The sequence below is a fragment of the Oncorhynchus mykiss genome, chromosome 17 (assembly GCF_057628025.1).
Source record: "Oncorhynchus mykiss isolate SJ-2025 chromosome 17, ASM5762802v1, whole genome shotgun sequence".
NCBI lineage: Eukaryota > Metazoa > Chordata > Actinopteri > Salmoniformes > Salmonidae > Oncorhynchus > Oncorhynchus mykiss.
The window spans coordinates 52,827,844-52,850,844 of NC_143038.1; the positions used below are offsets into that span (position 1 = coordinate 52,827,844).

Sequence of the window (23,001 nt, forward strand, 5' to 3'; positions counted from 1 at the left end):
GAGTCCATGCCCTGACAAATTGAGGCTGTTCTGAGGGCAAAAGGAGGAAAGGGGTGCAACTCCATATAAGGAAGGTGCTCCTAATGTTTGGTATACTCAGTGTAAGTCTTGAAACCTCACTATCGATTTTATCCCAATAGCCAGAAGGGGGAGACAAGTGAAGCTCAATGTCAATCTGTCTCATTTATTGATTTAAGTATTATGTTTTCATGTAATTTCAATGTGCCTGGAGAATTCCATTCACAGTGTCTTTTAAGCCTTTTAACTTGATTATCTGACACTGGTCCCCTAACTCCATGCTAACAACTCCCAGGATGTAATCTTTCTGTGGGCACATCAGTCACTAATGGGCCGACCACCACCACCATAGATCTCTCTTTACTTTGATGTCCACCAGCGAAAGCATGTGAAGGATCAGTCAGGAGAGCAGTGTTTTGAGGAATGCTTTGTGAGTTCTGACTAACTGCCCCCTGATACTTTCATGCTAGCGGGAGGAAAGGGCTTTTTGGTATCAATTTACTCACAGGTTGTATGTCACTATTTCCAAGAACAGTGGTAAGCATGAATACTGTAACATGCAAAGCTTTTACAGATATCAGTTTTTGAATGTATCAGTTTGGACATCAGTGTACTTCAAGTCTATGAAGGTTTTAATAAAAGCTGTAAAGTGCAACCCAAAGTAGAATGTCTCTGTGTTTTTTGTGTCAGGAGAACAAATGGCTCACTAGAGACATGGACAGAAGTTCAGCAGCGTACATTAACCACCGGCAGCTCTGTCCTGACCCACTTCTATTAGTATCAACCCTGCATAATAGCAGCACAGCACAGGATAGCCTGCAGTGTCTGGGCCACACACACCTGGTGTTTGTCCCTCTTACATAAGACCATCTGCTTTCAACCACTACTGAGACAGGGGTTCATGACTGATGGCCAAATATGCCAGACACTCAGTAACACACAAGGCACTTTGGACAGCTACTATAGGAAAGATGCTAACTGAGTGTTTATCAAATAGTCTGTTTAGGTAACCTTCTGTATGTTGAACCTTTTGGTGCCTTGGTGGTAGTCTGGGACATGCACTGTTCTATTAGGTTCTTACTCTTTCAGTGATACGGCTCCCTGGCTTTCAGTTGGGTCATGATGGTACTTTGCTTTTTCTCCAGATTAGGATGACTCATGCTAAATAAATGGACATGAGGATGGTTTTATCACTTGCCAAATAGGAAAAAAGTAATCCCTCTGTATTTAGCTCAGTAAGAGTTAGTGAAAGTCTGCTTTATCACTTATCAGCACATGAGTTCCTTTGGCTGAACCTTTCTGTTCCAGTAGCTTCCACACTATATGTGACTACTTCTCACAGCTGTGTTTTGTGTGCTTGTCAGATCGTAACAGATTCTTCTTCACAGAGCTTTTGAGGAAAAGTATCCTGCTTCTGAAGAAGGCTCATGCCTAAACTTGGTCAGCCTTTTCTCTAATAACACGTCTTTATTTTTAGCCCAGTTTCCTGTACGCAACCACTCAACGCTGGCACAAATGTGAGCATTTCTGTCAGCCTGGGTTTACTTTCATCTTTGTTAAAGTGTTAAATAGTCAAGCACATAAAATGTGAGTTTCCCATTCCTCTCCATTCCTCTGCCACCCTAAGTGTCCGCCCCTCTTATTATTTTGTCCCACTCTCTCCTCTGTCTCAGAGAACTAGTGGTGACTCCATCACAGAATAGGCCACAAAGCCTCAGCCAATCATACACAAGATGCACTGGGAATTGTGAGAAACAAGCAGAACAAATGTCCCTTTGACATCATGAATTCCATGGACGTTCCAGTTAAGTGTGCTTATTGGCCTTTATTGTCCTCATATTACCGTGTGCACTACGTAGTGTGTCCTGAGAGGAATATGAGAGAAGTAATAGTAGGAAAGAGAGGACAGAGTGGACATGGAAACACTATCGTAAGGGGATAGGGAGTAAAAATGGAGAATGAGGGGTGGAGGGTGATTCAGAGAAAAGGAGAGTGAGGGATATGAGGGGTTGTCCTCCCTCTTCTGGCCAGGCCTGCTGTTGTCACAGTAATACCAGTCTGTAATCAGTTATCATAGATGATGCTGGCCCAATGGAGAAAAGGAGGAGGATAGGAAGGAGGGATGAAAAAACATAGAAAATAAATGTGAGAGCGAAAGAGATGGAAGAAAGAGATCAGGAGAGGGAAAGAAGATAGAGATGTCAAGGGGAGAGAGCGTGTGAGAGAGCAGGGAGGAGATGTCGCTCCTTTGATCAGTCTTGCAGAGCGGTGGAGGATAGGATCGAGGGATGAGAGGATTGGAGAGAGGAGAGAAAGAAGGGGAATGAGAGTTGTCTCTTTAATGAGCTCACCGGGACCATTGTTTCCATCAGGCAGGTTTGCATGTTATCAAAGGTGCTGAGGGAAGTTTGGAATGTCCACATCAGTAGGGCTATAGCAGGGGTCATCACTGGCTTATGCAAGAACAGACTGGCTCCCCGGGCTAGCTGAGTGCCATCTGAGTGACCCTCAGGGGGATTAGCAATACACAGAGAACTGTCATTCACACTATATGCTGTTACTCATACTGTTAGACACAGCTCTATCAGGGTTCTCTTAAAGAAGCGTTTGTAGTCACGGCTGTCATTTTACACGCAAATGGTCCAACATTTTGCCAGTGTGCTCTTTGAGTTGTTTTTTGACACGCGCTATCAATGGCTTTTAGGCAAGATCTCAAACTGTCATATCATAGTGTTGAAAAGAGGAATGAAGGATTTCATCACTCGTTTTTTTTATTCAAAGTAGAGAGAGCTGACCTTTCCTTCGCCTTGCTTCATTTGGCTCATACAGTATGTTCTTGTTTCCTACCTGCTTGACCAAGTCTAAGTGGTACAGATGGCTCAGTTGTTGCATGGTCCAGAAAACACCAGGCCCATGTTCAGCAGGCAGGAAATAAGAGCAAAGGTCCAAGATGGTGTATTCCTATCTCAGTTTGCCTCACTATGGGGGAGCTCTGTGTTTGCTTCCCAGAATCTTACACACCAGCAGAGACTGCTTTCATTTTAGCCTGGTACTGCTTTATATGACCTTTATTTCTTCCACACGGCAACACTCTAATGAGTGTGTGTGGATGGGTGTTTGCCTGTGTGTGTGTTTGTGTATGTGTTTTGTATGAGTGTGTACACCTTTTTTGTGTGCTTTTGTGTGGGAGAGTGTGTTAAGCTTTGAATTCCTTTGATGCACAGCAAAGTCATTAAAATATGAGGCAGAGAGAGAACGAACCACACTCACAGGGGGTTGCTATTAGCAATGGAATCTAAGCAACACCAAGTCTTTATTTTAAGCGCTATTTGCAGATGGGGAAAATGTTCTAACAATCTTCTACTGCCAGAGATTTAATGGCTCGATTATTCCAATGTTTGTTTTTTGTTTCATATAGAGCAGATACCCTTTGCTAGTCAGCGTTAATGTGTCGTAAGATCAGATAGGACAAGTGTTTTAACTTCCCCTGTTTGGCAATAGCAAAGCTCTGTGCACTTTCTGGCCAGTGCATAGTGTTTTAGTGTATGTCTGCTTGATTCACCTTGTTTTATTGGTGCATATTAAAGTTGCATTGGTGCATAATACAGTTTTATTGGTAGATAATAAGGTCTTGTATGACATCATGACTGTGTGATGACTTGTGAACAACATACTCTGCAACTCTCTGATAACACTAGTCAGTCCTCCTGAACCTGTAGTTTGCATACAGACTATAGCCTTTACAAACAGTATGCTATAGTTTACATGTAGCTTATATACAGTTTGCATAAGGAGTGTGAAGCAATGAATTATACATGCACTGTATCATGGCTGTATATCGTAGCATACACTGTGTGCATTAGAGCTGGTAGTGTGTATGTGGTGTAGACCTATGTGTGGATAGGCGCTAGCTCCATGCATTACAGTATGTGTGGTGTACGAGAGGACTGGTGCTAGCTCAATGCGTACAGCAGGATGAGTGTCAGTGTCCTGTGGCTACACTCGTCCAGGCCTGCCAGCCTGGTGCAGATGGAGAGCTGATTGGATTTCTACTGTAATTGTGTCTCAGAAGTGCCTGAGCAGTGAGGCCTGAAGCCTGAGGCAGCAGTATGGTCACTGTGGCTGCAGCTAGCCTACATGCTGTTCTCTAGAAGTCATATCCTGGGTGCTGCCTGCCTGGGACTAGTGTATATAGTAAATACTCTTTAGTACACTTAGATTTATAGAAAAAAGCTTGAACTTTGTCCTCTGTGTCTACAAGACAAAGATGATCAACCTGTATTGAGTCAACTTGTTTTAGAGGAAATCCAATTGTAAAAGTTATTTGTAGTCCAATTGTAAAAGTTTCAGAGGACAATCATACACACTTTTCACTGGCCCTAAGTGTATTTTTAACTCTCTCCCTTAGGGACACTGCCTGGCCACAGAATTAATTTGGCATTGCTTATCAAAGCCTTTGATTCAAGCAGTGAGGATCTTAAGGCTCCATTGGGACACTAGACTGTCAGCATAGTGACAGACTTTCTTAAGAAGCTCTGAAGCAAAATGTTGATTTAAGAGATGGACTAATAAGGGACAGTTGGCTGTTAAAATAACTTTCTGCTAGGATGCTTGACTATGTGAACAATTGGCTGTTTTAACTGTTGATTGACTTAAATACTAAACCTTTTGGAATTATTATCAGTATAGTTGACTGTTTGGACTGTTTTACTACACTCTTAGAAAAAATGGTTCCAAAAGGGTTATTTGGCTATCCTCATACGAGAACTGTTTCTGGTTCCAGGTATAATTTTTTGGGGTTCCAGGTAGAATTATTTTGAGTTCCATGTAGAACCCTCTGTGGAAAGGGTTTTACATGGAACCCAGAAGGGTTCTACCTGGAACCAAAAACGGTTCTTCAAGAGTGAAGTATGATAGTCTGTATAGAAGAGCACAAAGCTGTGTACGGTTGCGATAGGAGGGTGTTTGGATAGTGTCTAAGCTGTGTACTGTTGCGATAGGTGTGTGTTTGGATAGTGTCTAAGTTGTGTACTGTTGCGATAGGTGTGTGTTTGGATAGTGTCTATGTGAGTGTATCTTGGAGGAGGCTCTGTCTACTGGTATTAGTAGTATGTTGGGACTGTTTGGTGTTGGATAGTGTCAGGGCCAGGCGTCTTCCCCGACCTGTGTCTCTTGGTGATGATAGGAACATCCTGTTAGGATCAGCTCAGTAAACACCCACCCCCCGGCTCTGCTCCATCCCAGTCAAAACCCACAGCACAGCACAGCACGTCACTGAACCAAAACCACTCACCCTGTTCCTAATAAATATTAAGAAGACTGCATAGTATATTTTCTTAACATCCCTCAAGATGTCAAGGGGATTTTTTCAGCATTAGTCAGAAGGATCTATGTTGTTTGTTCTGAAAAAAAAACTGGAGGTGATTTAAAGCCTCCAAGATGTTTTATAAGGCATCATTATCAGTCAAACATCTATATGTACTGTAGAGCATGTTTACTGTCTGATATCACATATCTTTTGTGTAAATACAGCGGGTCTGTGAAAACAGGACACATTGGCACGTGAGAGGATGTGGTACTGTCATGTTTGATTATACCCTGACAATAGAGCAAGCTAATCCTGAAACAGACCTGCAAGCTTATGAGATCACCATTATCACCATCATCATCCATCATTGTTATTATCATGGGTCTTTTTTGGGAGAATGTTTGCATTCTGCCATTGCAATCTCTGCCATTTCTAGTCTGGTCTTTCTGGAGGCAGCTTCAGAGTTCAGAATTGCATTTGCTCCAGATTCTAGAGTGGAATTTGAACTGGTGACCTCCACACCCTCTGCTACAGGGCTGGATTTGGGCCCAGAGTCGCAATGACCAGTATAGAGCCATGTTTCCTAATGGTGAACTGTGGCCAGCAGTGGCGTGTATTCATGGAGGCGAAGGGAAGCTAGGTTTCCCCCAAAAATGTACCAAGATTCTTTTAAAAATATATTTAGTCTCTCTGTGTTTCACAATTTTCCTTTAATTATCAAGAGGCTGAATGTATCTCACCAGAGAAAGCATCCGAGTGAAACAGCGCTCCTCTGTCTCAGGATGTGTAGGCCATCTATCTGATGCTGTCTGGTCAAAAATAGTATGCCATTGTTGCTGCCTGTAGCATTGATTGCAAGGGAAGCCAGCAAACATTTGGCTTCTCTTGATAGAAAAAATAATAATAATAATAGCCAATCGGCTTTGAGCTGAACTGAGTGAGCTCAACTGTGAATGGTCCTGGCGCACCAAAAACAAAAGTGTCAAGGGAAGCCAGTTTGGATTTGGCTTCACACCAATCACAAGCCAAACGTCATTTACAGATTAAAAAAAACTTGAATTGTTGCATCTCATCGTGTCGTTGTCCTACGGTGGCTAGCTATCTAAAATTGGTCCCATTCCTAAATTAGCCATATATGGAGATAGGGATTTTGACTTGAGGTTTTACTTAATTCTATTTACTGGCCAATGATTAAAACAGTGATTCTGATCTAACCATAAATTCATACATTTTGCCCCTGACCTGAGAGGATGGAAGTTCAAAATGTAGCTAGATGTGGTATGATAATGTCTACTAGCTGGCCAGGTGCATCATTGCGCATGAAAGGAAGTTAGGCTAGTGAGCTAGAATTTTAGCCAGGTAGCTTAGGACAACAAAAACTTAAAGCGTGTACTGTATGACAGAGTCATGAAAGAGAGGAGGATGCCATTTCTGGGTGAGACAACTTTTTTTTTTTACTTACACAATTGGTGCTGGAATAATAAATGCAGCTCCTGTTTTCTTTGCGACTTGTGGGAACTCTCCGTCTGAAAATGTTGAAAACATTAACTTGCTTGACCATGCTGTAGGTCAGGCTTACCCAACTGATGACCAAATTTGGCCCGTGGGGGGTCTCATTTGGACCCCGAAGTTTTCTGACCAACCCCCCCCCAAAAAATATATTTTTATTTCATTGTAGGACATAAAAGGCTGTAAAAACACCAGGAAACCAGCTCCAAGTGATTTAATTTAAGAAATCTATTTCCAAGGATTCCCACGCATAATGGAGAGTCACATGATCGTATACAAATGTAAGCAAGGTTTGAAATTATTATGTTTTAGTCAAGCATTATACCTGTTTGGGATTTTACGGTCAATTTGCAGTCTAGAAATGATTTATAATTATGTTCCCGGCCCCCTGACCATCCACTCAACAAAAAATCGTAACGCGACTGAATCTATATAGTTGATGATCCCTGCTGTAGGTCATGTAACTGGTTGTTTTGTGGACTTCACCGGACAGATGTTGCTCTCTAGTTTTGTGATGAAACAAAGGTGCGGTTGAATTTATTCTGCCACTGTCTTCTTATTGTCTCGGCCTTAGGCCTATATATGACGGTGGCAAGGCATATGAACTAACAGGTTATATAGCAAACAACGCAATTATCACAACACATAGGTTGTAATCTGGCTTTCTTTTCTGGCTTGGCTTCTTCAGTGATTTTACCCAGACACCGCTACTGGTGGCCAGTCCCCTTGGGTCGTAGCTGGGTTGAGACAAGAAACATTTCTATTTAGTGAGTCACAAGAATACTAAAACGTTCCGTTTCCACAGTGAATTAGATGAGATAATATGTTTACACTTTGTCTTAGCAAGAGCAGGAAGAACATTCAACAACAATAACCATATACTAAATTTAAGACTTTGCACGACATTGAGGAATTACCATTGAAAACCCGGTTTCGGCAAATTGACAATTTATAGAAGATTTGTCTCTTTTGTTTTCCTGCTTGTTGTTGGTGTGAAATAACCCGGCGAGCACAATCATTCCCATTGTGGTTTAAGGTCAGTGATTGGCTTGACTCCTGAATGTTAAGCGTTTGATGCTGTTTTGCAGGGTTATAAATAGCATGCAAACGTTTTTCTTTCTTTCTGTCCTTTCAAATGAATGAACCAGTCCTGAGGGTCAAAACACAAATCAAACACATCCTTTGTTGTGTGCCCATGTGTACCAAACACACAAACAATAACACGTGTTGTCCAACAGCCATTATGTCCTACTTTAATTCCAGGAAGTTAGAATCAGATGGAGCAGGTTGACCACAATAACTCCTCAGTTCCTTCTCAGGTGTGCCTGAGAGCATGCGTCATCATTATCCAAAGCCAAACATATGGCTGGCCTTTGGGATTTGATCACCTGTATTGGAAAAGTCAAATTTCATGTCATTTTAGTAAAATATTTTTATTCTCTGACTGTGTATTTCACCTACGGCTTGCCATTAGTGAAGAAGAGGCTTCCACCATTTTGTTACACAGCGTCTTCTCTGAGACCCTGGCATGGTGCCATCGTGCCATGCCTTGTCTTACTGTAGATTATGTTTGTATAAAACCTGCCCTCTGGGGCTTAAGGCTCAGCAATGTCCATGTCCTGCACACAGCTACCAGCAACCTAGAGAGAGATAAGACTGAGTGAGGCTGGGGAGTGTTACCACTGCATAACACACACATATGTACATAAACCACGCACATGCACACATACGTCCTCAGACATGTACGCAAGTTACAACACTTGAGGAAATAAGCCAACCCATATGCTCCCAGTCCAAAGTCCAGTTTCCTCAGTATTCGTTTAGAGGATAAATAAATAAAAGTGAAACTTGTTTGATGTAGGCCACTTCATAAAATCTAGAATGTTCCAAAATTAAGTGAGCTACCCCTGTAGAGTTGCTTCTGGTTCATAAACTTTAATAAGGAGTTTTTCCTTGCCATTGTTACAGTACCTCTGCTTGCTCTTTTGGAGTGTTTGTCCTGGGTTACTAATAAAAATGATTGCAGATGAAAATACATGTGATTGGCAGTCTGTGTTGTCTTTGGCTGACCTGTCTTGTTTTTGTTTCAGGGGGGCTTTCTCCGAGGTGGTCCTAGCAGAAGAGAAAAGGACCCAGAAACTGGTGGCCATCAAATGCATCCCTAAGAAAGCCCTGGAGGGCAAAGAAAACAGCATTGAGAACGAGATTGCTGTCCTACACAAGTGAGTGACACGCACACACACGCCGCCTACATGTTGCTCATCAATTTTAGGGGGGGAGGAGATTTAACTCTGAGTCAGATAGTGACTAGAATTGCGGTAATGACAGTCTGGTTAAAATACCTCACTTTAAAACAGGGGAATTACGTACCAAGCCGGAAACAAGGAACTAGAGGGGCCTAAGCTATTTATAGTGCTCTTGTTGCCTGGGTTACAGGAGACACATAGGCCTAGTGAATATACAGGGATCCTTCTAGAGGTGAGGATTGGGGTTCGATAGGGAGAGAGTGAGACATAAAGAGAGAAAGACAGAAAGAGAAAGAAAGAGACATACATAGACCATAGATGAAACTACTAAAAGTAAAAATAAGCCAACATTTCTTTGAGTACTGTTAGAGGATGTTACTACAGCCCCCAGGACAGAGCTGCTTAGTCACCGAAAGTGTCATCAGATAGCAAGGAGGTAGTTAGAAGACAACATCAGTGATCAAGATTGTGGATGTAGTTAACATCATTGTAGAAGTCAGCGGGTAGTTACTACACTACTAGTGTGAAGGGTTGTGGATACAGTTATCTGTTGAGAGAGAGAGAGTAAACCCTTTATAGAGGGGCTGTGCCACTAATCTTCCTTACTGTATTGTACTGAGAGAGAGATCATAGCTTTCACCTGGTCAGTCTGTCATGGAAAGAGCAGGTGTTCATAATGTTTTGTGAAAATGATTATAATGCCCTTTTAGTGTAAGAGCTGTAGCCTAATATAGTGTACTGTACTGTATCCCCCAGAGTACTGCATGAAACCATTAGTCAGCCCCTGTATGGAGCAATTCATTACCTCCGCTCACTCTCTCCACTCAATAAAACATACTTTACTGAGACCATAATGAAATCAAAGGGCTTTTATAATCTCCCTCTTGTCTCAGTTGGATCACTGCCAATGACAAAGTGTTGTGTTTTCCCCCAGACAACAGTGTTTCAGAAAGGGCATAGTTACACACGTGATAAAAAAAACCCATTAGGAATCAGTGTAGATGAAGGGGAGGAGGCATGTTAAAGAAAGATTTTTAAGCCTTGAGACATGGATTGTGTATGTGTTTCATTCAAAGGGTGAATGGGCAAGACAAAATATTTAAGTGCCTTTGAACAGGGTATGGTAGTGCATACCAGATTCACCGGTTTGTGTCAAGAACTGCTACGCTGCTGGGTTTATCACACTCCCTTGTGTGTCAAAAATGGTCCACCACCCAAAGTACATCCAGCCAACTTGACATAATTGTGGGAATCATTGGAGTCAACATGGGCCAGTAGTTACCCGTCTGCCTAAATTCCAAGGGAAGAATGACTAATGTTGGCTCTCCCTGTAAGTGTCAGTTGCTGCTATACTGAAGACTTAGGACATTTTTTAAAATGTATTTAACCTTTATTTAACGAGGCAGGTCAGTTAAGAACAAATTCCTATTTACAATGACGTCCTACCCCGGCCAAACCGGGAAGATGCTGGGCCAATTGTGCGCCGCCCTATGGGCCAGATGTGATGCATCCTGGATTCGAACCAGGGACTGCAGTGACGCCTCTTGCACTGAGATGCAGTGCCTTCACGTAATATCATTCTTTATGGGCAGGTCTTCTCAAAATGTAGTGACACAGATGGATGAATTATCGGTAGTTTAAGGGGAAAGCAATGTATTCTACCTGTGCTGTGCCATGCTACTTTGGTGTAGAGAGACCTAGAGATAGAGTAGGAGCTACTCTTGCAGTCATAGGAGGACTCAGCCTTGTGTCAGAGCATTGTTAGCTTTCTACCCCATGAATGGTTCTGCACTCCTGCAGAGCTAATACCAAAGATAGAAAAATGGCAGTGAAGAAGATGTGTCAGTGTTCTGTAAGGTGAGGAGTGTCTATGAGAGATTGAGAGATTGTGTGTGTTTGTAGGCGAGAAAGGGGCTGATGGTAGAAAACTGCCTCCAGAGCAGTGAATCACCAGTGTTCTGTCACCATGCCAACGACTCTCAGGGCCAACGGAATACACTGCTCAACCAATTAGAGAGCTGTGTGCCACCACACAGTCTGACCACTCGTGATAAAACTCTACCTCCAGATAACTAATATTACCTTTTTAATATATATTTTTTATTTTTCTTATAGTGCTCCCTATGAAGTTAATTTATGTACAAAAATGATCTAAATGATCTGAGAGAAAATTGAAATGCTATTTTTAACAATCACACTGTGTCATGGTAATGTAGACTGAGTATAGAAATATTAGGAACAGCTTCCTAATATTGAGTTGCACCACCCACTTTTGCACTCAGAACAGCCTCAATTCGTCGGGCATGGACTCTACAAGGTGTCGAAAGGGTTCCACAGGTCCATGTCGATTCCAATTCATCCCACAGTTTTGTCAAGTTGGTTGGATGTCCTTTGGGTGGTGGACCTAGGCCTGTTGTGGTGACCCTATTACCGCCACGAGTCATAAAGGCAGTCAAATTCCCCGTGACCGTTTAGTCACGGTAATTAGGCTTCTCCAAGCTCTGATGTTGCTGCTGGTCATTAGTAGCCTACCAAACTTGCTAACTGCCTGGTACTCAGCACTCTATTGCCCCTCTAATCACTCTGACATAAATGCAAATGTTATCGAAAATCTAATCAAATACTTCATGAGAGCCCATGAGCTCATGTTGGGCAACATTTCTATAGGCTATGCATGGCCTCTACTAAAAAAAAGGAGGTTCCCATCAGCTTTCTATAGACTAGGCCAACTATTTTACTTCTCAACTTTCCTAATATTAAGCACATTGTATACCTTTACAACAGGACTATCTGGCTGGCATGAAAATGAACCACAGGAAAGAATCCTCTAAATTCGCTATTTAAGTGCATAGATGACATGTATTTTTTCCCAGTGCCCCTGTTTCGAGACAGCTCCATCATAATGGTACAATCTAAATCAAAACAAATTTCACACATGTATTATTTAGTATATGTAAAGAAAAGATTAAATCAAGAATAGTCTGATGGGTGTCAATATTATCCTAGCACTTGTGAATTATATATTGTCACTTGTGAATGATGCCCAGCATAAGAAACGTTCATTTTTTTGGGCGACTTTTTCGAATCATAGTTACACATCTCATGTAGCCTAACCCACAGGCCTAAGTGTTTTTATATGGTTTGTATCACATTTTTATATGGTTTGCATCACAACTGAAGTGGCCAAATAACTTCTTGAAATGAAGCACATTAATACGCTTTACAAGGGGTTTAGAGCGTAACTGGCATACATAAGCAGCACGTGAGTTTCAAGTTTGGGGAACATCAAAAGTGACTGCAAAATCACATTTGTGGTCACTTTTGATAGTGGTGTTTTCCCGTTAATGGCAAATTTGCGCTTATAGCCTACTGCCATGTGCGCATTGCAGCGCTTCTAATGTGAAGAAATAGCCTAATAGTTTTTCAACATTTTAAGCTAAACATTCTGATCTCTTGCGTCAGCCACATTGCGTATAAAAATATTTTTTGATGCTAGGGGTTGTATTGATTTGGGATCTATTGCACCCCACAACTGTCCCAGACTATGTTTGGAATATTTATTTCTTGCACAGAATAGAATAGGTCAACTGTTGTACTATGGGAGATAGTAGATTGCTGTTCGTTAGGCCTATTCATCTGGTTGACTGATGAAAAGTATATTTGGACAGTTCTTCCAATATCTTCAATATGCACCTCGGAATTGGATAAGGACACTCGCAGTTGCATCCCTGATATGTCTGTCTTCACTTGTAGCCTGTGAGAAAGACCTGATCACGTGATGAAGAGCCATGTGAGTGAGAGGCGCTTCAGATTGCGCAGCAATCAGGAAGAAGGGAACAACGCTGCACTCCAGACCGCAAAAGGCATGGATTCTTTTTAGGGAGCATTCGAGGCATTATCAAGTGCTTGCTAAATTGTGATTGAGAGACTATTGAAGTGTGTACAGCCTGCAAAAAAATAAAGCAGAGCTCATACCTTTCAAGCAACCTTTTTCAAATCATAATTTGTCTCATCATGCAGTCTCATCATGCCTTACAATGTATAAAAAATCTAAACATATAGCCCAATGTTTGTACAACACCTAAAGTTACTTTAAAACTCTAAATTCAGTATATAGGACTACCTACTTATTTGTTAACCGCTCAACACAGAATAGTCACATGTGCGCACTCCCTCAAATCGTTTGGAGAAAATATTTACAGTTTATTCAGCTTTGATCAGTTGTATTCTTCATACTCTAAAATAATGGCACGGAATTCAAAGCAAATCTTGTCTGCTAAATGGACTAGTGCAGCCCACAGCCATTTGGCATAGCCACATCAGGACCTAACATAAGGACAACTCAGAGTATGCTGTTCTTTTCTTCTGAAATAGACTACATTTTCTTCATATCATGCTTCTTCAGACCTGTCTAAATTAAATAATGGATTTATTGTGATGGTGAGCTATATTATATGGATTTATTAGACTTTTTTAAATGTAGATGTTCCCAAGGTCTGTATCAGTGGCTTGTATGCTATGTGTGGATGCCAGGAGATGCTAAATGTGTTTATGTTAATTAACGCTCAATTACCATGAGACCGACAGTTATTTGCTTGACAATCACCGGCTGACAAAATTTTGGGACCGCCACAACCCTAGGTGGACCATTCTTGAGATGCACAGGAAACTATTGAGCATGAAAACCGGTATTCTTGACACAAACCGGTACTTACTACTATACCCCATTCAAATGCACTTAAATCATTTGTCTTGCCCATTCACCCTCTGAATGGCACACGTACACAATCCATGTCTCAAGGCTTAAAAATCATTATTTAACCTGTCTCCTCTCCTTCATCTTCACTGATTTGAAGTGACATCAATAAGGGATCATAGCTTTCACCTGGATTCACCTGGTCAGTCTAGGTCATGGTAAGAGCAGGTGTTCATAATGTTTTGTGTTTGTGACTATGACTCTAAAGTTCTCTCCCTCTCTCTAGGTTAAAACATGCCAACATTGTTTCCCTGGAGGACATATTTGAGAGTAAAACCCACCTCTACTTGATTATGCAGCTGTGAGTGACCATCCTGCTGTCTTTATTTTGTCCTTCTTTCTGCTATCTCTCTCTGTTCTCCAATTCTACCCACGTCAAACACTTTCTGTCCCTAAATCAACTCACTCTCTGCAGCCTTCAGTTTAAAAACTTTCAGGATTATGCCTCTGCAATGTGTGTTTGCGTGTGTGTTTCAGGCTCCCTGCCTGTGCTGTCTCCCACGCACAGTGTCATTCACCATTAATTACTCTCTGAGCTCAGGGGCCTTTCTGTTCACTGATCTCAAGAGAAGCCCCCCTCCCACACACATACAGACATACACTCGCAGCATCGTGCCTGCTGACAACCACTGGGGAATATGCCCTCACACAGTAACTTTGCTCTCTCCCACCCATCTCTCTTCCTGAAATGTCAGAAGGTGTGGAGCAAGTTAGAGACAGAGAGAAAGGAGGAGAGAGAGAGTTTTTTTGCTGTAGAAAACAGTGGGTGGTGTGATGACAGAGGGATGTTGTGTTCACTTTAGCAACACTGCCGTAAGGGCAGTCAGATTTAACCAAAGAACAGTTGTGGGTTTGCACACATAAAAATCCCCTCTCTCTTACTCTTTCTCTCACTCTTCCTCTTTTTCTCTCCCCCTCTCTTTGGGAGGCAGCTTGACAAGGCTTTAGCTTGTTGTTAGTGCTGAATCATAGAGACCAGTGGTGGATACATCTAGGAAGAAGTGATGCCTCCACCTAGTGGTGATGTAGGTTGAAGATAGATAAAGCAGGTTTAAATTAGACAACATATAATCAAATCAAATTGTATTGGTCACATACACATAGTAAGCAGATGTTATTGCGAGAGTTTCGAAATGCTTATGCTTCTATCCGACAGTGCAGCAGTGTCTAACAGGTAATATCTAACAATTCCACAACAAAACCTAATATCTAACGAATTCCACAACGAAACGTAATACACACAATCTAGTAAAGGGATGGGATAAGAATATATAAGTATACAATATATGGATGAGCAGTGACCGAGCCGCTAAGATCCAATAGATCATAAAGAATAGATAGTGAAGGATACAGTATACATTATATACATATGAGATGAGTAATGCAAGATATGTAAACATTCTTGAAGTGGCATTATTAAAGTGACTAATTTTGTTAAAGTGACCAATGATGTCAAGTCTGTAGGTAGGCAGCCGCCTCCCTGTAGCAGTTAGACAGCAATATATAGCAGTTTGTTGGCCATATGTAGCAGTTAGATGGTCATATGTATATCAAAATCGTTCCTCTTCTCTATCCAGGGTGTCTGGTGGGGAGCTGTTTGATAGGATTGTGGAGAAGGGATTTTACACAGAGAAAGATGCCAGCAAGCTCATTCAGCAGATCCTGGATGCTGTCAAATACCTCCATGACATGGGCATCGTACACCGCGACCTGAAGGTGAGCCTGAGTCAAGGGTCAGGTGGTGAGGACAATATTTAGGTGGGCATTTAGGGGCTCCAGAGTGGCGCAGCGGTCTAAGGCACTGCATCTCAGTGCTAGAGGCATCACTACAGACCCAGGTTCGATTCCAGGCTGTATCACAACTGGCCGTGATTGGGAGTAAGGGAAGGACAAAGGGCATGAAAGACAAGATTTCAGAGTCTTTAACAATGGAGTCCTTTACCTTCTCGTTTCTGTCCAATGACTGAATAGTCATAAGACTGGATGAGTGATAGGTATCCCCACTATGAAAACGGCAATGTTGAATTTTCACCATTTTACCTTTTAGTGATTAGTGTATTACTAATTACGAGAGGTTAAAGGGTGACCTTGTAGTATAGAAATGTTTTGTTTCCTATGCTAGTGTTTTGCCCCAAGCATTCTGCAGGGCCTGCAAATTAGATGAATTAACTATAATTTGTTTACAGGCAGTTCAGCAGAGTGTAAACTGATTGATCATTAGTTTGGATAACTAATTATTTCCCCAGTGTGTGCATGTGTGTGTTAAATGTTTGTGACAATAAAGTTGATTGATTTCTCTGTCTTTCCCAGCCGGAGAACCTTCTGTACGACAGTATGGAGGAGGACTCTAAGATCATGATCAGTGACTTTGGCCTGTCCAAGATCGAGGGATCTGGAAGTGTCATGTCCACAGCCTGCGGAACACCAGGATACGTGGGTAAGGAGGACTGGCACTGATCAGTGCATGCCTGTGTGTGTGTGTGTCTTTATCTATGTGTCAAGAGCATGTGTTTTGTATGATTTTAGTCTGTTTGAGAGCAAGCACACACACAGTGATCATGTCAGACTACATGTGTAATGATGCTGATGAAAACACTGCTCTGATGTCTTGCAGCCCCTGAAGTGTTGGCCCAGAAACCCTACAGCAAGGCGGTGGACTGCTGGTCTATCGGGGTCATCGCCTACATCCTGTGAGTTATGGGCTTGGACTGACTCTTTAACTTTAGTCTTTATCCTACCAGTCTTAAAACATAATTTATGTGTTACATTTCTTTCCACTACATTGTTTTCAACAATCAACTCATACCAGATCAATGACAACTTCATGGATGAATTTTGAAGTGTGAAAGCACTACAACAGGTCTCTTAACTCTCCTGTGATGCCTTTACTCTCTTATTCTGACACAGTTTGTGTGGATACCCTCCGTTCTATGATGAGAATGACGCCAAGCTCTTTGAGCAGATCCTGAAGGCTGACTATGAGTTTGACTCTCCGTACTGGGACGATATCTCTGACTCAGGTACAGTAATGCTCTCCTTTCTTTGCTCCCTGGAGAGAGAAACAAAACCTGGACACTACAGCATAGTGCAATACAGTATGTATAACATTATGTTGCCATTATTAGTTCCCCTTGTCAGCAGTTTCATATTAATGGAAATTACTCCCTAGCTCTAGGGTTTGTTATGCTTTGAGTGTCTGCCAAGCTGTCAGTGTGTATGAGATTAACCATAAGACACTCACTGGCCATAGAACGAGCACTGAGGCCCTGTGAGATCACAATTTCGTAGTCCTGTAGGGAGTTTCTGAAGTCAGGTCAAAGGCATGTGGACAGTTTTTATTTTTACTGTCAGTCTGGACAGTGTTTCTGATGCAGTGAAGCTTCTTGTACTATAGTAACCTGGGAGCTAGTCTATTTCTACTTTAGCTACTTTTTTTGTCATCTGTAAGTAGCATTATTAGTTACTGTATATCTCATGTAAATTAAGAAAAAAGGCATTGTTTTTGGGTGAAATATGTGAGTTGTAAATGTGTGTCTGTTCACGTGTTGTTTTCAGCCAAAGACTTCATAGTTCACTTGATGGAGAAGGACCCCAGGATACGCTACACATGTGACCAGGCTTTGCAGCACCCCTGGTAGTGTACACCATATTCTCATTCACACACACACAGGCATGCACATAACACAACTTCATCATAATCTATTACATTTGTGCTTTTGTCTAGTTTTCACCTGTTCTTGTGACAACCAGCTAAACTTGTCCCCTCATGTCTTTCTCTGTTCCTCAGGATCGCTGGTGACACAGCTCTAGATAAGAACATCCATGAGTCTGTCAGTGCCCAGATCAAGAAGAACTTTGCCAAGAGCAAGTGGAGGGTGAGTTACTTTTTCTGTGCACCTGGCCTTCTTCAAAATGCAAAGACATTTTTGCTTTGTTTAGTACAGTGCCTTGCGAAAGTATTCGGCCCCCTTGAACTTTGCGACCTTTTGCCACATTTCAGGCTTCAAACATAAAGATATAAAACTGTATTTTTTTGTGAAGAATCAACAACAAGTGGGACACAATCATGAAGTGGAACGACATTTATTGGATATTTCAAACTTTTTTAACAAATCAAAAACTGAAGAATTGGGCGTGCAAAATTATTCAGCCCCCTTAAGTTAATACTTTGTAGCGCCACCTTTTGCTGCGATTACAGCTGTAAGTCGCTTGGGGTATGTCTCTATCAGTTTTGCACATCGAGAGACTGACATTTTTTCCCATTCCTCCTTGCAAAACAGCTCGAGCTCAGTGAGGTTGGATGGAGAGCATTTGTGAACAGCAGTTTTCAGTTCTTTCCACAGATTCTCGATTGGATTCAGGTCTGGACTTTGACTTGGCCATTCTAACACCTGGATATGTTTATTTTTGAACCATTCCATTGTAGATTTGTATCCAAATCCGGCTTTAAACTTCTTCACAACAGTATCTCGGACCTGCCTGGTGTGTTCCTTGTTCTTCATGATGCTCTCTGCGCTTTTAACGGACCTCTGAGTCTATCACAGTGCAGGTGCATTTATACGGAGACTTGATTTCACACAGGTGGATTGTATTTATCATCATTAGTCATTTAGGTCAACATTGGATCATTCAGAGATCCTCACTGAACTTCTGGAGAGAGTTTGCTGCACTGAAAGTAAAGGGGCTGAATAATTTTGCACGCCCAATTTTTCAGTTTTTGATTTGTTAAAAAAGTTTGAAATATCCAATAAATGTCGTTCCACTTCATGATTGTGTCCCACTTGTTGTTGATTCTTCACAAAAAAATACAGTTTTATATCTTTATGTTTGAAGCCTGAAATGTGGCAAAAGGTCGCAAAGTTCAAGGGGGCCAAATTCCTTCGCAAGGCACTGTATATAAGTAGAATCCTGCAGCATTCAGCTGTCTGTCATTGTCAGTACAGTTTTCTATGGCAGTTATTATGTATCACTTTTAAACATTTTGATTTGAATGTGCTCCCTCCCGCAGCAAGCGTTTAACGCCACGGCAGTGGTGCGTCACATGAGGCGTCTGCAGCTGGGCACCAGTCAGGAGGGCCCCAGCCAGACCACCCTGCCCAGCACCCTCCGAGACCACCTACTGCTGCCCGAGGCCACAGAGACAGAGCACACCACCGGTCAGTGGGGTAAACCTCCATCACACAACACAAGTGTAGCAAAACATAATTGAATAACTGGAGACACGACATAACCCCCCCCAAAAGGCTTAATTTAGCTGTTCTGTTTTGTTCATCCCCAGTATGTCTTGTTGCTATGTACAGTATGTTGTTAGTGAATAACCAGTCCCTTTCACAGTGTATTAGGCTCAGGCTTACGTACTTCTCAAACACAATCAGTTACACTGTCTCACTCATTAACACTTTGATATGTAAATCCTTGTCTAATGCCCAATACGGTACTGTTTGAAATAAGCTAATAAGAGGTAGATTTATAGTGTAGATAGAAGCGTCCTGAGTTTTCAGATTTTGTGTGGTGATCATCCACTCTCACTCTGTTTTCCAGAGTCTCCTTGCGAGGGATGCTGCTCCCAGAGTGCTGATGGGGGGGCTGAGCGCGACCCCCTCTCCAACTGCACCTACCGCTGCCATCCAACCAGTCTGGTCTGATCCCCGCCCAGCAATGGCTTTCCCATGTATTTACCTCTGGACACCAGCGAACTCCCCAGGAGTACAGAGTTGTTCCAGTGCCCTGCCAACAGGGGGGGCAGGCGGGTTATGAATTCAGGTTGGGGAGGAGGGACTTGATGCCAACAAGAGGAGGTAATTTGAACGGATTGGGGGAGATGAGGAGAACAAAGAGGAGGAGAGGTGTGGTGCCCAGAGTAATCCTGGGTATTATTTTTTGAGGTGCGGGACAAACTGTTTACTCGTCCTTTTAAAATGTGTGTCTGCTTTTTACATTTCTGCATTTATGTACATGTTGTTTTCTATCTTAATTATCCTTCCCCTTTGACAACTTCTAGAAAGAGAATCCACTAATGATATCTGCATGGTCAGAAGACAGATCCCTATTGGAAACATGGGTATTATAGCATGAAAGGTCTATTGCACAATCATGTATGGTGGTAACCATTGTGTTATAGTTCCTGTACTGCAGATACACATCTTTATGACGATAATAAGTCTAGCCCCCCAGAATTATAATTGTATGGCTTTGTTGTATTTTATATTTGTATAAATGTAGCCTTACAATACACAGATGCATTCACCTAATACCACTGCTGGAGAATCCATGTGGGAATACTCCATCTATTGGACTATATATTTTCTTTTTTTTCTCAGCATGTTTGTGCTTCACCACTGTAAGTTTGTGGTTGTGCTCCCCAGGCTTGTAACAGAACAAGGCTTTCTGATTTGAACTAATTCAGCACAGGGACTTCCTCTCTATGCCTTTAGGACAACGTCAAAGGTTTCTTTTCTCGTAGCTTTTACAAATTTGAAGATACACCTATATCTCTGTACAGTTAATGCAGCATTAGAGGCAATTTTCATTTCTATCATTGTATTGTTGTATATATTTCATTGTGGTAATGGAATCAGTAAAATACAGACTTTTCTCTTCTGTCTAGATCTCTTTCCCACTTGAGAAGTGTAATACCTCAAGGGAGATAGACTTACATACACAGCCATTCCTCTTAGTACTAAGAATAGGCCTCCGTTAACCCACAGTTTTTACTCCTTGATGTTTCTTAAAAGCCACACTCTTCCCTATGGGGGGAATATGATCCCGTTGATAAAGCTGCTCAAGACTTAATCCATTATAGATATTACTGTAAGACCATGTAGAATGAAATGAGGTCCAGCCTTTCCTCAACCCAAAGCAGGGTGTGGATGTTTTTAACTAAAGACACATTTGTAAGTGTAGATACTTATCTGACCATGTAGATACTACTAACGTTCCCACTTTGACTACTCTTCCATGGATCTTACCTCCATTCATATGTTGGTTGTTTTCCGAGCCAATGTATCTGTACAGAGAGAATTTTAATTAAAGAATGTAAATATACATCTCATTGTCTCACCTCATCATTTCTTCTATCTCACTCATCGTAAGGTTATTTAGATCTAAAAGAGAAAGCAGGATTTTTTTATTAGAGGACTTTACTCTACAATTTTTTCCCCCACAGTTCAGTTCATGATCTTTCCATCATCTTCATACATTTACTGTACACAGCACTAGCTGACAATAGAACAGATGTGCCATATTATACTCGCACTTTGATTAATGAACACATGCTCACTTGATTTAATTATCTGATGAGAAGGGCACAATGTGTTACCATCACCAGTCCAGTGGGTTGTTGCTCCTACTGTAAGTACGCTTTAGGGCTTTCTAACTTTCATTCCAATAGCCAAGTGAACAAGACTTGGAAGTGAGGCAACGCGAGACTAGAGGGGAGAGGGACGTGATCCTGTCTCAGAAGAGGCTGGTGGGAGGAGCTATAGGAGGACGGGCTCATTGTACTGGCTAGAATGGAATAAATGGAATGGTATGAAACATGGAAACACGTTTGACTGCAATCCATTAATTTCATTCCAGCCCTTACAATGAGCCCGTGTTCCTATAGCTCCTCCCACCAGCCTCCTATGTGTCCTTACTCCCTCTAGCTAGTCCCACGCACAGGCATTGACTCTACAGACCTTCTTGCCATAGCCTGCATTGCATTTAAAGCTAATTGATTGACATATTTGCCTTGGCATTTCCTGTTTCAGTGACTTTTGTGTACCGTGCTGGTCTAAATGTTGATCATTTACTGTGCTGTTCCCCTTATTGATATTGAGCTGTGATTGATTGTTTCTTACAGTCAAAATATAGACATTTTGATTAAGTGTTTCTGTCAATGTTGTGTACTCGGCAGTCTACTCTACACAATTCCCCATCGGTTATCTTTCAAAGAGCCATTCATTAAACTGAGAGTAGAACTATTTTGATAACCAAGGAATGACTTCAAATAAAATTAGCACGGTGTTAGCAACTTATCACTAAAAAGGAGGCAACATTTTATTTCCTGAGCTGAGATTATCAACTAGAGGTGAACCAGGACAGGGACTAATGACTGTGTCTCTTTCTGCTCAGTGATGTTATTATATAGTGTGTGAGAATTAAAAGAGGCTAACTCTTCTACAACCCTGGCTTTCCCCTTGAATGAGTCTTTTGATTATATTGTACATTTTTGTTTACTTTGTTAAACTAAAGTAATAGTGAGTGGCATTTGTTAAAGACATTTAACATGATTAAGTGTAGCCTGTCCAGTGATTGCATGGTGTGATTCAAAATGTGAGGGAGAGGATAAAACATGTATTGTATAAACACAGCACTAATTGTAAGCTACACACATAAAATAGCCACCTTTATTCTGTAATCTTCACACCAACAGTTTTATTTTAGGTAAATTATATTCACCAAATCAGACAGTTGACATGTGGACGGGGACAAGGGCAGTGCAAGTTGTCATTTCTGTTCAAGTCTGAGTAACAGTAACAATTGATGATTGGCTTTATCTTCTATTTGAAATCGACACATCTGTTTGCATAGTGAAGTAGTTTGTGATGCAGTAAAAATTTCCCTAGAGTGTGTGAGCGAGCGCTAGTGGTCTTTTAGAGAGGATTCTATCTACACATGACAAGAAGACATTCTATCCTTACCTAAAGTGGAAAACATTCTATATGCAAAATGTATGAGAAGGGCTTACACTGTATCTGAAAAGCTGATGATTGTTTGATAGCTGATGGTTGGTTATTCAATGAGATTACAGTGCCTTGCAAAAGTATTCACCCCCTTGGTGTTTTTACTAGTTTGTTGCATTACAACATGTAATTTAAATTGATTTAATTTGGATTTCATGTAAAGGACATGCACAGAAAGGACATGTTTCAAAAAAACATATGGAAGAAGATACTCTGGTCAGATGAGACTAAAATGTTGCTTTTTGGCCATCAAGGAAAATGTTTGGCGCAAATCCAACACCTCTCATCACCCCTAGAACACCATTCCCACAGTGAAGCAGGGTGGTGGCAGCATCATGCTGTGGGGATGAAACTGGTCAGAATTGAAGGAATGATGAATGGTGCTAAATACAGGGCAATTCTTGAGGGAAACCTGTTTCAGTCTTCCAAAGATTTGAG

The 23,001-nt window shown here is 41.6% G+C and overlaps 1 protein-coding gene across 2 annotated transcripts in view; it reads left to right on the plus strand.

Moving 5' to 3' along the window:
* LOC110494482 (calcium/calmodulin-dependent protein kinase type 1) overlaps positions 1 to 20,881 on the plus strand; it is a 57,939-nt gene extending 37,058 nt beyond the window's left edge. For both annotated transcript variants that reach the window (XM_021569590.3, XM_036950541.2), the window contains exons 3-12: positions 8,926 to 9,057; positions 14,064 to 14,138; positions 15,415 to 15,553; positions 16,148 to 16,274; positions 16,452 to 16,527; positions 16,745 to 16,857; positions 17,393 to 17,471; positions 17,625 to 17,712; positions 18,846 to 18,993; positions 19,379 to 20,881. In XM_021569590.3, coding sequence (XP_021425265.2) covers positions 8,926 to 9,057; positions 14,064 to 14,138; positions 15,415 to 15,553; positions 16,148 to 16,274; positions 16,452 to 16,527; positions 16,745 to 16,857; positions 17,393 to 17,471; positions 17,625 to 17,712; positions 18,846 to 18,993; positions 19,379 to 19,482 — 1,081 coding nt within the window. In that variant the 3' untranslated portion in view covers positions 19,483 to 20,881. The remainder of the gene's footprint in view (positions 1 to 8,925; positions 9,058 to 14,063; positions 14,139 to 15,414; positions 15,554 to 16,147; positions 16,275 to 16,451; positions 16,528 to 16,744; positions 16,858 to 17,392; positions 17,472 to 17,624; positions 17,713 to 18,845; positions 18,994 to 19,378) is intronic.
* Positions 20,882 to 23,001: the final 2,120 nt, after the last annotated feature.